Here is a 13,438-nt window from a genome sequence, read left to right as displayed (position 1 = left end):
GAAAGCATGATATGGCACAAAGTATATGTCTGTCCTTTATAAGGCTTTGTTTTGAATCAGTTGAGCAGATGCTTCAGCTATGAATGCTTTTGGTAACAATTGTATATTTTAAGTCTTATTTAATGAAGAAAAGTATGGTCATTTAACAATGCTATGTTAAAAAGAATTAACAGTTAATAGGATTTTTCTCATAGTGCTGTGTCACTTGTAGGCAAGGGCGGGAAAGAGTGAACTGATGTCAAAGACTGAAATTAGAGGTCAATAGTTGGTGACCTTTCATGTCATGCATCTGTGTTACAGTTTATCTATATGTCAATATAGAAACATTTGTCTTACTTACTAGATTCGGTGTTGATAAAAAAATAATACTAAATGTATGTCCATGTGGCCGTGTATGTGTACGTGCTTTTTAATGGGGTATTGTCAGTGAAGATGTCAAACAAATTAGTATAGAGTTTTTTGTTTAATTCTATGAAATTATATGCCTGATGTTATCTTTATATAACTTATGCATTTGAATTAAACCAGTTGGCACCCCCCCCACACACACACAGTATTACTGGTTGATCAGCGAGCTTTCTTACTCTCTTCTTCCCACACATTTTCATGGTAATTCAAAAATGTTTGAGGATGTGAGTGTGTTATATTCAGAGCATGAATAAGATGGCTGAATCTGTCCTCTCGTCTTCTCTTTAGTGCTAGCCCAGTGACTTTATTATGAATGAGAAAATGAATGACTAAGCTGATAACACTGCTCTTCACTGAGAATACTATATTGAGTTAAATAACATAACCCAACTAAAACAGCAAATACGACCATTCCATAGTTGTCATTAAATGACAACATCTTGAAACCTTTAATAGTGTGTGTTCCCCTTGATAAGGAGAAGCCAACTGACAATCTTCTGTTGTAATAGACTTTCACAAAAATCTAACCAATTTCAGCAAAAAAGACAAAAAAAGCATTGATGAATAGGGCCTTCACACGGAATTTTCTCATTTTAAGTATTGAGTAAATTCGCCCAAGAGTGGATCTTTAATACCAATATTGACTATACATACAATATTCTGTAAGCTTCTTGGAAGAGGGAAGTCCCCTTTTGAAGCATGAGTATAGCTCAGTCAGTCTGATGCTCTGTCTGGCTGTGTTAGCGATATGGTGGCATAACAGGGCAGAGTTGGTCAATGACAAAATGAGTGTTGCATTCATGTCCCTGCTTGGCCTGGCACCTGCACCTGTACCTGATGGAGTATGCCAGAGATGACCACACAATCCTACCAAAAGGATGTCTGAGACAAAATAGGTCAGGATCAGAAGCTCTTTAAACTGACAGTTTATCATTTTAGTGCTTGGGTGGATTACAAATTAGAAAGTGGTAGGACGAGTTGGGATGTTGCAAACGACAACACTGCCATCTATTGGTTACATACTATATTTACCACAATTTGAGTCAGAATGAGCTTTTATCTGGGCAAGATTGGACATCAGACAGCATTAATTGTCCATTTCTGAAATGTGTTATATGTAATGTGTCACATTTGAAAATGTACTCAGTCAGAGTTCTTCAACATCTATTTTTTTAGGTAAACAGTGTGTTCATAGACGCGTCATTCTTAAAATTCATCCGGGAAAATGGAGCTTTCACTGCACTTTCACTGAAGCACTGACATCTGACAATGCCATTACTAATCTCATTCAGCAGACCACATTACTTTTGAAATGTTTACAGACCTTTTATATGCAGCACATCTCATCCGCTAACAAAATCCATGTTAGTCTAACCTATTGATCACAGTCAGTCACGGACAAACTACTTCTGGTTTGTTTGTGATCATACAATCAGTATAAAGACCTTACATTTGAGTGCAGGATGATTCCCTTATCATCTTGAAGGGCCATACACTGATACAAATAATCGGCCATAATCTATTTACCAATATTGCAGCCAAAAACAGATTTTTTTATATTCATATAGTTCCCCCTAGTGGTAAGTAAGAAAATTAGCAGCATTATTTTGGGGATTCACGAATATGATTTTTTGATATCAGATATGGCTATATTCAAAACACAGCTTGATTTCTTGACTTCTTTATATTTTAGGTTGTATTGACAGTCTTGTACAGGTCACATCTCATGATTGATACTGATGATTGATACTGAATTGTTTTTGAGACATCATAAGTTCCATTTATGTGTGCCCTTCCGTAATGTCAGGAGACCACAGTGATTCTCTGCTGGTGCTGCCTTAAGTAGTTTATTTATTGTTTTCTGTTTCTGCCCTTATTCCCAAGAGAAAGAGCAAAGGCTGAGGGGTTCAAAAGAATTCTTAACTCCTATCATTGTTTCCTCCATAAAACCTCACAGGTGTGCCTGACAATGGCTGCACCTGCAGTTTTGGGGATCAAAGACGGATGTCACAGACACGCTTATCTAAAGAAAAACCTCTTGCCTTCTAGCAGGAAAATAACAGAGGATGAAATAAGTCTGACACATTGCAGAATATTCCTTCATCTTCAAAACATTCTCTCTTGGGGAGGAACAGAGAATATTGAAACAAAAAAATAAACTATACTTTTAGAAATGTTATTGATTATACAAAGTGGTGTATCATTGTGGCTTCCTTTCCAGCAAGGCCAGCTACTTATATTCCAATACATGTAATACAGAAGACACTGAATACACATGCTTTTTAGTTCGTTTTTTGCTGGAACATCGAGGTCAGATACCCGCTCCCCATACACACACATCCTTACACCCGCCAGTACAATGGCAGATTTTGTGGAAAACAAAACAATATAGACCACAATTGATTTCACTACTGATTCATTGTTCATGCAAAAATAGTGTCTAGTGTATAGTGTCTATACTTTGAGAACACATTCAATAAAAGGTGATGGAGTGGAGAGATGTACATATAAATTTGTGGATGACCAGATGGATCACCCTGTAGCAGTAACATAGGTTGTCAATTAGACCTATGGAATACAGTTCTATCTGACAGATCTGACATTGTTTAAGAGTTTGATTTGTACCAAACAATCTCTAAAAGCTGCATTTTTTTTGCAGTAGGCCAGTTCTGAGGATGGGACGAGGCACAGAAATGGCATCTATCTAGCACAGTCTCTAGATATGATTTGAAGGTCAGAAATGAGGAATATAAATGAAGAGAATAGATGTTTATTTACGCATATAAACAGCAGTTGCCAATGGTAACCCGAGGTAATTAACATCCTAAATTGACTGTGTGACGTGTATAGTTGAAATGAAGTCCCCCCTCTGCCCAGATAAACACCTCTACAGCGCACAGTTTACAGGCTGAGTTCACAGTTGGCAGAAGCCATTCCCAGTCAATGAAACCATGCAGTCTAAAAGATGTGTGTCCTTCAGGCTGCAGGAGACATTAGGACCGCACACAGTCTGTGTGTTTCCTTCACCACTCACCATAAAACCCCTGCCACACATGGCTATAATAAGCCAACAAATTAAACCATTACACAATTTTTAAGGTACACAGACATCCGTGCTTAAAATATTTTAAGAGTAGCAGGGGATCTCTCCTTCTCCACAAATTCCATTGTGCTGGAAGACCACCAGGGAATTGACCTGTCAAATGCACTCAATGTACACACTTTGACATTGTGAAAACACAGATAGAAAACTGCTGCACGTCAAACATTTGAGTGATGCAGATGCTGATCTGTTCCATGGTACACGCAAGGATGGGCGTGCTTTCACTGGCTTACAAGTAAAAGATTGCATATAGTAATCACAGCCGATGTCTTAAACAAGTGGAAGTCCTGGCAAAATGGAGTGCCCATTTTTTCTCTGCTTTCCACTATGTACCTATCCACCGTGCTTTATTAACGTAGCAGTCTCATTACAGAGGGAAAGACTGAAATGCTTGGCACAGGCTGCAGAGCTGGCCCAGAGCAGCATGTATCCTGGCCAAATCTACTGACTATGGGAGCCTCTGTTTCAGTGCTATCCTGCATTGCTTGAAGGTAGGGACACACCTATAAATCCTCATTACATTAACACAGCGCTACTGGGGTGGAGCAGAGTAAAGTGCTCTGTAAGCAGCAAGGAATGAAGTACAAAACTACTCATAAAATATCTAAGGGAACTTTCTTATTCCACACTAAATTAAATGAAGAGGACTCCTATGACTCTTTTCCCACCAAAAATCATAATAGATATTCAAAATTCTGGAAAAAAATATGTATAATTTGTAATCATTATTATCTGTCATTTGAAAGGCTGATCCTAATACAGTAAAGCTAATGATACACACAGCAACATTTGGATCAATGTTGCTGGGCAATGTTCCAAAGTTTTGTTGTTCTGGCCCATTGATATTGGGAAACATTTTTTTTTTCTGAGAGGGTTAATTATCAGTATGCAAATGATCATGATCACTCAATCTGAACCCATTGAACTGGTTATGTGGTTACCCAGCAATATTGCACAAAAAGTGGCTTTATGTATCATCACCTTACCACGTGCAAGCTAGAGTTGTTGACTTTTTGCACGTTCAGAGAATAGCTCTACAAGTTTGGAGCCATAATTGACAACATTTAATCTCCAGATGAGTAATGTTGGCTAAAATACTACCTAGCGTTTAATTTAATTGACTGTACTTGGATGATTCGATAGATCATTAATAGGACAGGGAGAAGGTTTACTTACACACAAACGTTTACTAGTTTGGACCTACCTGCTTTGGGGGACTGGTCGCTTTCGTCTATCACCTTAAACTCATCCAATAGCGAGCTACACGCGCCCCTGACTCCTCCCTGGTGGGTAACTGAAGTTTCTTTAGTTTCTCCAGCGAAGTCAGAACGCATAGTAGGGCCAACTGTATGCGGATAAACATTGGGTCGCACAATGTCCAAAAGGAGTCCAGTTATGTTCTTTTCCCTTTGTTTATGGATTATAGTACTTTCGAACCCGGTGAAGGTCGGTGCGAGGAAACACGACGAGTCCTTCTTCACCACTAGCATTTACCGAGCAAGATGCGCTTCGAGATGTCTAAGTCTTCACATCACCCGCATATCGGCGTTCTTCAAGCATTTTCAGGTAGCTTTGGCACATGTGGAGTTATTCATACGTCAGTTTGAGTGATGATGTTTATTTGAAAATGTGCCGTACATCAGCTATATTAGCTGTTTTGCAAAAACAATGTTGGCTTATTGCGTCTCTCTTTTGGACACCCCGTGCGCGCATTTAGACCTGCCTGTCGTTAACAGCATTAGTAGGGGATTCCTGAAGTTTTTAATGTATGTTTCTCACACATGGTGAATCATCTTCAACAAATAAGAGAAGCGTTTACAAGACGTTAGGTGTCACTGGGCTGCATTTGCTATTTTGCAAACTATTGGTGCTGATTTCAGAAATAAAATGAATGGAACACCTACCTGTTAAGCTGGCCATGGCAAAAACATCACCAATGCTAAAAAAAAGAAAACGAATTACTGCTTATAGGACCATACTATTTATCAGGTCCACTTGAGAGTCTACTGTGTCTTAGTTTAAAGTTCCAGATAATTTCCGTTCTCAACCGAGGAGTTGTTTAATAATGACGGTGATTACTACTCTAATTCATTTCTACTCTACTACTAAGAAACTGAGGTGAGAGAAGAGTGTTTTACTCAGAAGACGTGGTGAATATTTTACTTTTCCACTGAGGGTTCAGAGTGCATGTTGTAGCCAATTTCATTTTGGCAATATCTGTCACATTTCATATTCTTGGGATTAGACAGGGTAGGCTACTTGATCTTCCACCTTCCACCATTCATTCTTGTAGCATTTTGACAGAGTAGAAAATTATGTTCTCCCCATTGTAGTAGGTGTTCAGACCATTTCATCAGGAGAGGAATTAACTATCTCCTCCTCTGGGCTATTTGGTATGTTGTGTCAGAAGTTGTTTTTCACCCTTGACTAGACACACTGTTCTCTCCCAGAACCCCACTAAAGAGGACTGCAATAGATCTTTTCTTCTTTTACTTTTCATTCAGGGACTATCTCTTTTCTTTTATCAGTGGCATTAGCATAGCAGCCTTGTAGTTGATGTTCTAATTGTAGTAGACAGCACTCCATTTGGTGGTCACTGCACTTGTTCATTGGTGGTTTAGTAAATTCACACACTGTTTGCAAGTTTGTCAATTTTTGGCGTGGCAGCAGTATAAATTGGCAGTATAAAATAGGTATGCAAAAAGATGCATCAAGTTACCATTAAAATAACATTTATTTGAAAAGGGGAGAAGGACCATGTATTTTTTGTAAGAAGGAAAAGAATAGAGTACAGACCTGATAGCATCCACCTTAAGTAATTCTTTTCAGTCATGTAACCTGAAACAAGTCTTGGCCAGATAGATATGCAAATGTATGAACTGACCATCTAAAAAAAAGAAAAGAAAAGTTCTCTGGTGAGGATATTATTTGCTTGCTTGAAGTGAGTGTTACATATTGTGCTGCTTTTGGCTTTAGGCATTTCCCCAAAGCAGGAAATGGGAAGGTGAAAAATGATGCATTTATTTCTTGATAAGAGGCTGGTTGGACGGGATTGAACAGTGCTAAGAATAGAATGCAATTGTTGATTCTCGGAGTGGACTACCGAATGGACTGTGTTCTCAACAGGCCTTTCATGTGGAAATGGAGGTCTGGTCAGCTGCAAAAACATCCCCCCCCACCCAGCCCTGTGCCCCTGCCACCAAATGCCACCGTCACACTTCATAGAGGACACTGTGTCTCTCTGCTTTTCACTTGGTGAGGTCACCTTCTCTCAAAAGCAACATAACCTCATGTGATCAGCTCCAATGTAGTTTTTCTGGAACACACACACACGCTTCAACTCATATGGCAGGCAGCAGACTCTGATGAGGCAGCTAAGACTGACTTCAGATTTTATTATTGAGCTTTGTGGACTCAGAAATGATTGAAATGGAGAATGTTAGCATAATCAAATTGCAATTAATCATGCATGCATTTGGTTGCCACATGGGTGTTGCTGTCAGTGGTGAATTACAGCGCACAGTTTTGTTTCTGCCCTACTTTCCAATGCAGACTAAGGATGTTTACAACGGGGAGCACAAATATGGGGAGCTCCTGTAGCCCTTGGGTGCTGTGACATTAAGGTGTTTAAAGGTGAACGTACATGTGTACATGTGTTAATGGCTTCTGTGATAATGTTCATAATGTTGCACACTCGCCAGTTGCTCTGGTGACTAAATACTGCTACAGAGGAATACTTTTTGGCGTTTGTGACAGAATAGCATTAATGGGTTAATTGAAGCATGTTCTGTTTTGTTATGTGTTTTACTTTGCCCTGACTGGGTTAAGGAGAGTTCTGTCCACATTGAAGGATATTTTCGATATTTTCCGTCCTATATGGATGATTTGTATCTTTTCCACCATGGATAGAAGTAAACTCCCACTCGTAAATATTGTGGCTGACAGTGTGAAGTGAAACAGGGGTTTTGTTCCCTAATAGACTCAAAAGGCATCCCCCTTCTTTTGGATTATTAATGTGCTGGTCTACAGAACCAAAAAAACAAGGTGTGTCAATGAGGTCTTGTTTTTCCATGTGCAGCCATAAAACGGTGCATGTTAAATTCCACCCTTCATTCCCCCACATTCATGTTGAGGCCTTTGGTGTAATGTATGGCACACTGGGACCTGTGTTATTAACCAGTGGAAAGAAAAACAGTGGAAAGTAGTTTTGCTGTGTCCCCTTGTTTCATCTTTGATATTAAATAACTCCGGGTGGAATCAAACCTCAGCTACAGCTCGCCTCATGTGTGCAGGTTTGTAGTAATCATGATGGGATGAATAGGGGCCTATGTTGCCTGGGTTCACCTCTCTGCATGGGGTTATAGACCAGGACAGTCTTGTCCAGTCTATGCACCTACTATTGCACCCATGCCTCATCTTACCAGTGCCTCACAACTTAATGGCAACTCTTAACCTTTGAGCAGCTGATTTCATATGCCCATCGATTCAACATCAATGCTTTTGAAAAAAACATGTTTTTCACCTAAAGATCACAATAGGGGGGAAATGTGTAGGTTAAGAACATGCTCACAGATGTTGAGCAGGTGGAGAGGGATGAGGTTTGTGCTCTTTGGCCTGTCCTAGGGATTGTTTTGTTTGGATTAAGGGTGTATGTAGGAAGCTTATCTTAACTGCTGTGTAATCAAGACACTCTAAACATGCTAAAGAGCTATGCGCCTAGAGAGTGGCCCTTAGCATTTCCCATGAACAGAACCTTGGAATGTGACTTTATTGTTCACAATTATGTCAATTTCAGATTGTCGCTGCAACTGAATGCAGTTTCTATGGCTTAATGAGGTGTTCTGGAGCAGTGTGTTGATAACCAGTATCGCAACACCTCTGCTGGTGTTCTGTGAGCTCGGGCTGCAAAATGTCCTTTTGTACTGATGGGAATGTACAAGAACAGGCCCATACACCACTAAGGAAACTGTGGCTATATCCCCCTGAAATATCCAAACAGGAAGGCCCCAGGTCACCTGCTAGGTCTTCTCAGCTGACAGGGACCATAAACCAAATCTGAATGCCGTGTTTACACGTCTATATCAACAAGGCTTAAACATGGACCCACTCCCAGATGCACTGTCACTCACGCAGCTTCCGCAGGTTGCCTCTTCTCTCCGATGGCAGCAGCTGCACTGACGCAATGCAAAAGCAATTGATCTGCAGACTCCACGGCGTGCATCAGCTCATCATAACATTCAAGCCGAGCAGGAATGTCTTCAGGACTTTAGGGGCTGAGGAGCTGACCTATAATTATCCCTCGTCGGCCCGTGACATGGAAGGGTCAGCCCGTAACAGCTGGGACAACATCCCGCTGAGCCGCCGCGCTGCAGAGATGCTGTCACAGATCAAAATGAACCTCTCCATAGAGCCCTGCCACTGATGACTGATGGGTTCCGAGAGGTGTCAGAGACACTGGCCATGATGTAAGGGTTTGTCAGTGGCCATGACACGCCATATAAATTACTCTGAGTGATGGCCAGTGGGATAACCATAAGGACCATTTTTTTTTTTCATTTTAAAACATGATTTACTGTTCTCTATTTTCTCTCTCTCTCTCTCTGTTTCTCTCTTTTCTCCCATGCAGTCCCCTTTCCTCTGTCTCTCTTACCATCACCAGGCTGCAGGTACCATACTGGGATCAGAGAAATCAAATCTTTGCGGCTGTAGCTCCCTCCGCAGAAAAAAAGAATTTTGAATTAGGTAAAACGGAATGAGGGCAGGTGACGCATTCCCTTTTCCCTCCCCCCAGTGGAAATACTCCTGAACGCTGTTAAGTAGGCAGCGGCTTCTCGTCTGAAATGGGATGGTATCGACTTAAAAGGATAGACTCTGTTCCAGTCTCGGCCATGGATGGCTTTGAAGCCTGTTGACCATTATCCTTGACACTGACTGCACAACACCCACCGGAGCTGGACGGCAAATTAAGTCCTTTAATGATAAGTTCGCTCCCAAGGTTTCACAGGGAATTTCCAGTGGATTACATTGTTTGAGGAGGCTTTGAACTTGACATTGAACTTAAGCAGACTTTTTGCATGGCAGGGTAGTGAAGTTTGGCTGTGTCCTTTAATGTAAGGACCAGAACACTGATTCATTGCCTGCCGTGACCTTTTATTAGCCTCACATTTGTCTCAACGACTTAGTTTTGCCAAAACACTTTATTACTAGACCCCATGTTCACCAAATGTCAAATTCTGTTATAAAATAGAAAATAAATAATGAATAGAAATACATTAAGTAATTACTAGGCCTGTTCAGGGAACATCTAAAAATGTGTGCTCCATCATCCCCTGCAGCCAAACTGTGGTGCTAAATGTTGTGTCATTGTATTTCATATCTCCACCAGAGGAGCACTGCCAGGGCTGGAAGTAACAGCTCACGTCTCCCCACTGGAACCCAGGAAATTACTGCCTGTAATTGCTCCTCCATGGTACATTTGAAAGTGAACAGGAAAAACTACATTGTTACCCAATACACTTAGGACAACATGTCTGAGTTCATGGAAACCATAACTTGGCCCTCTCGGAGAAATTAGAGAGTGGTTTAGGTGTTTGCGCTCCGCATAAGTGTGCTGACACAAGTTCCTGTTTGTATAACCTCTCAAATGTCAGGAGGTTATAAAGCAGTCTGTGATGGAGCTGGGGTCAGGGTGTCCTCTGGCATCCGTGAAACTGACCAGAGACTCGGCTGGTACACATCTTTCAGCCATCTGTGGCAGCTCTCGTGGGATTCTGAACAGAATGTATACCGTCTTAATTAATTACCTCTGGGATTGCAGCTAATTACTGTGAGTGTATGAAAGGTAAAAGAAAAATCCATTGTTGAGGGAGGAGGGGCACTATAAATGTGTCTATGTTTGACTTCCTCTGGAGAGAAAATTTACTGTAACAAAGCATTCATTTTATACGTTTTACAACTTATTGATTCTAAATGTAATGCAACCCTAACTTATGCCCCCCCTCCCTCTCTCTCTCTCCTTACAGAGTAATGGATCCTTGGCATGGTGTCAAAATCACAAACAGTGCTCAAAGGTAAAGTAACAGGAGGCTAAATGGGTTCTTTGGGCAATGTGACATGGTGCTATAAAATGTAATTATGTCTAGCAATTTACCACAACATGTTTTTGTTGTTGTTGTTACAGTTACAACTCATTATATAGCATATTAATAATGGCATTATGGAGTTTCAGATATAGATACAGCAGCCCAGTGGTGGGATGTATGTAGACAGCTCAACCGCCACACTGTCAGATGAGGATAATCAGTTTGTGTGTGTTTGTGTTGTCTGATGTCCAAGCTGTCATCGCTCCGGCTCCTGCTGCTTACACAAACATCCTCTGCAGCTCACCACAGTTTATAGACCTCATTTATGGATTCGCTGCAGATTCACATCAACATCTTTTATGGCCGACTTTTCCTCTCACTCACAATAGGTGAGGCTGAAGTTGCTGGCTGTTGTAACCGCCGTGTCGGGCCTAATAAGCGTGCCACTGGGATGCCTGGACCGGGCTCCTGCTCATTTGAATTCTTGTCATTTTGCTCCGTGGCTGGGCTCATGGCGCGCTGCTCATGGCGCGCTGCTCTGGCGCGGCGGTGTCCCGTGGCGGAGGATGGTGTGTTGGCCGGCTGAGGGGCTGGTGTTGACATGTTCTCTCAGCTCTCCCCTGAGCTGTTGACATCCCGTTCGCAGTTTGCCCGAGCCCACTGTGGGCCGCGCATTCACGGGAGGGGAACCTGCTCAACAGGAGCGCTCTTACTGGCGTCCACATGGGACCGGGCCAAACTCAGTGCCGTGATGTTGTCTGTTTTTCTTTTCTACGCTCATGGCACCAGTCTGCATATTTTGTTTCAAAGGTTGTCAGAGGTAGAAGGCAGCGGGTGGGAAGGATTGAAAATAAACTTGGTATTGAATGTTGTCTTTTACGAGAGCCTAGATGTTTATACTGTCTGCCATGCGATTGTATGAGTGCTTCTATTTTGATTGCTCTGTTTTTTTTACACATTGAAGAAGTTTACAGTAAATTGTGTTTTTGATGAGGTGGTGACAAAATTGCTGTCAACCATGTCTATTTAATAGCATTGATAAACAAAAGTTTAAGTAAATAAAAGTGTTGAAACATACACTTTGGTTAAGATTTTCAGTCAAACAGTCCCACATTCCAGTCCCATGGCAGTCTGATTAGAACTGAGGTAATACTGCTGCAACTTTAATATGTTCGGTAAAGACAGTGATAGTGAGAAAAACTCTGTAGTCTGAAGTAATGGATATGTTGAACCAGAGCTGTGTGATCCATTTGAACATTTGGTATCATTTATTTGAACCACGAAGTAGGCCCAGTTCACAAATCCTGCATTTTTAGTTGCACATCTTTGACACATGGATGTGTCTATTTCTGTTAGGACTCACTCCAGTCACATGCCTTCTGTATGAGGAATCCGTGGATGAAGGTCTACAGATTACACACTAGTCTGTCTTGTCACAACACATTGCGTAATGTCATGGTTATGACATCCATGGTTTATAAAGGAACTGCTATTTTAAATGGTGGAAGCCAGACACCATGAGCTATCTACTTAGGCACACCCTTTCAGTCTTTTTGCTACTAGCTGTCCAGTTCTGTGATGGTGTTTTTAAGTTGTAAATGTGTTAGTAGTTGTGTGAGCTGATAAACAGTTAGCCTGAAAATATGGCTTATAAAAGTGGAACAGAAAGGAGCATCCGTGAGCTCCTGCCAAAGGCCTTGGGCGCAAAACAAAAATGAATTTCATCCAGCTTAAGGCAGATGAGGTTTTACGAGGTCAGGGCTAATGAGCTTGTCTGGGTGCTTGAAGGAGGAGATAGAGGGGCATCTCTCTCAAGGCTCAGGCTCCCTCTTCAATGCAGCAAAACTTGTTCCCCTCTGTGCGGAGATAGCCAACCTTGGCTCCTGGCATGAACAGATCCCAAGTCATTCATCAAGAGTTTTATGTTTGAAAAGGATGTGGCTGGATGCATGCCCAAGCACAGCACATTGTTTTCATAATCAGCCATCTATGTCACAGAAAGTCTAAAAATGCCTGGGATTTTTTTTCTTCTTCATGCACATATTGTCCCCACCCCCTGAATCAAGCATGTCAGTTTGCCTCATTCACTGTGTGAAGATAAATAATATATTTTTGGTGTGAATTAGACACAGATGTAGATGATGTAATTATTTTCTATGCAAGGCAATGCTATCTGGCATTATTATTGCCAAAATAACTTGGGGATGCTGTCATCAACCCCCGACAGATCGGAGAACATAGGGCTATATTGCAAATTCAGTTATGTCTGTGTAGTATTGTATTTCTTTCCAAGTGCATACTATTTTATGACAGCATTATGTTTAGAGACCCATAAACTCAACTCAACACAAAAGCTGAGTTGAAATAGAGTTACTAGAGCATCTGTTTTCATCCTTGTGTGTGTTTATAGAGTTCAGATATACTCTACTGATCTGCATAATTGACAGAGTGCTTTATTGAGGTATTCAGAGTGACTGGCACACAAAGGCTCTGGCCATTGTGACCATGTTGAACAATTCCCTCACACAGGCCAGAGTGTTACAGTGCTGGGCGTGTGAATGGCCCTACAGCTACCGATTAGCCTCCTCACTTCATCAGCAGTGCACAGCCTCAGTGGAAGTCAAACAGGACGACAAAAGCACTGGTCCAAGCAAACCCCCTGTGACTGCTGTGGGGATCAAGTCTCTCACACTGAAAGGTTCGTCAAAGACTCCCACTGGGGTCCCTGGGCAGATAATGTGTGGAGAGATTGGTTAATTATTTAAACAAAGATTCTGACCCACCCCCCTCTAGTCTGTCAGCACTTTTGGAAATCAAAGCCTGTAGCATTAATTTGAGTGGGGAA

The 13,438-nt window shown here is 41.4% G+C and overlaps 1 protein-coding gene across 1 annotated transcript in view; it reads left to right on the top strand.

The window, feature by feature from the left end:
* Positions 1-4,838: 4,838 nt before the first annotated feature.
* LOC125292527 (anosmin-1) overlaps positions 4,839-13,438 on the top strand; it is a 33,872-nt gene continuing 25,272 nt past the window's right edge. The window contains exons 1-2 of the mRNA XM_048239873.1: positions 4,839-5,077; positions 10,534-10,581. Of these exons, the coding sequence (XP_048095830.1) occupies positions 4,886-5,077; positions 10,534-10,581 (240 nt within the window). The 5' untranslated portion in view covers positions 4,839-4,885. The remainder of the gene's footprint in view (positions 5,078-10,533; positions 10,582-13,438) is intronic.

This window comes from Alosa alosa, chromosome 3, assembly GCF_017589495.1.
Source record: "Alosa alosa isolate M-15738 ecotype Scorff River chromosome 3, AALO_Geno_1.1, whole genome shotgun sequence".
Classification (NCBI taxonomy): Eukaryota; Metazoa; Chordata; class Actinopteri; order Clupeiformes; family Clupeidae; genus Alosa; species Alosa alosa.
This window is presented reverse-complemented; position numbering and strand designations above follow the sequence as displayed.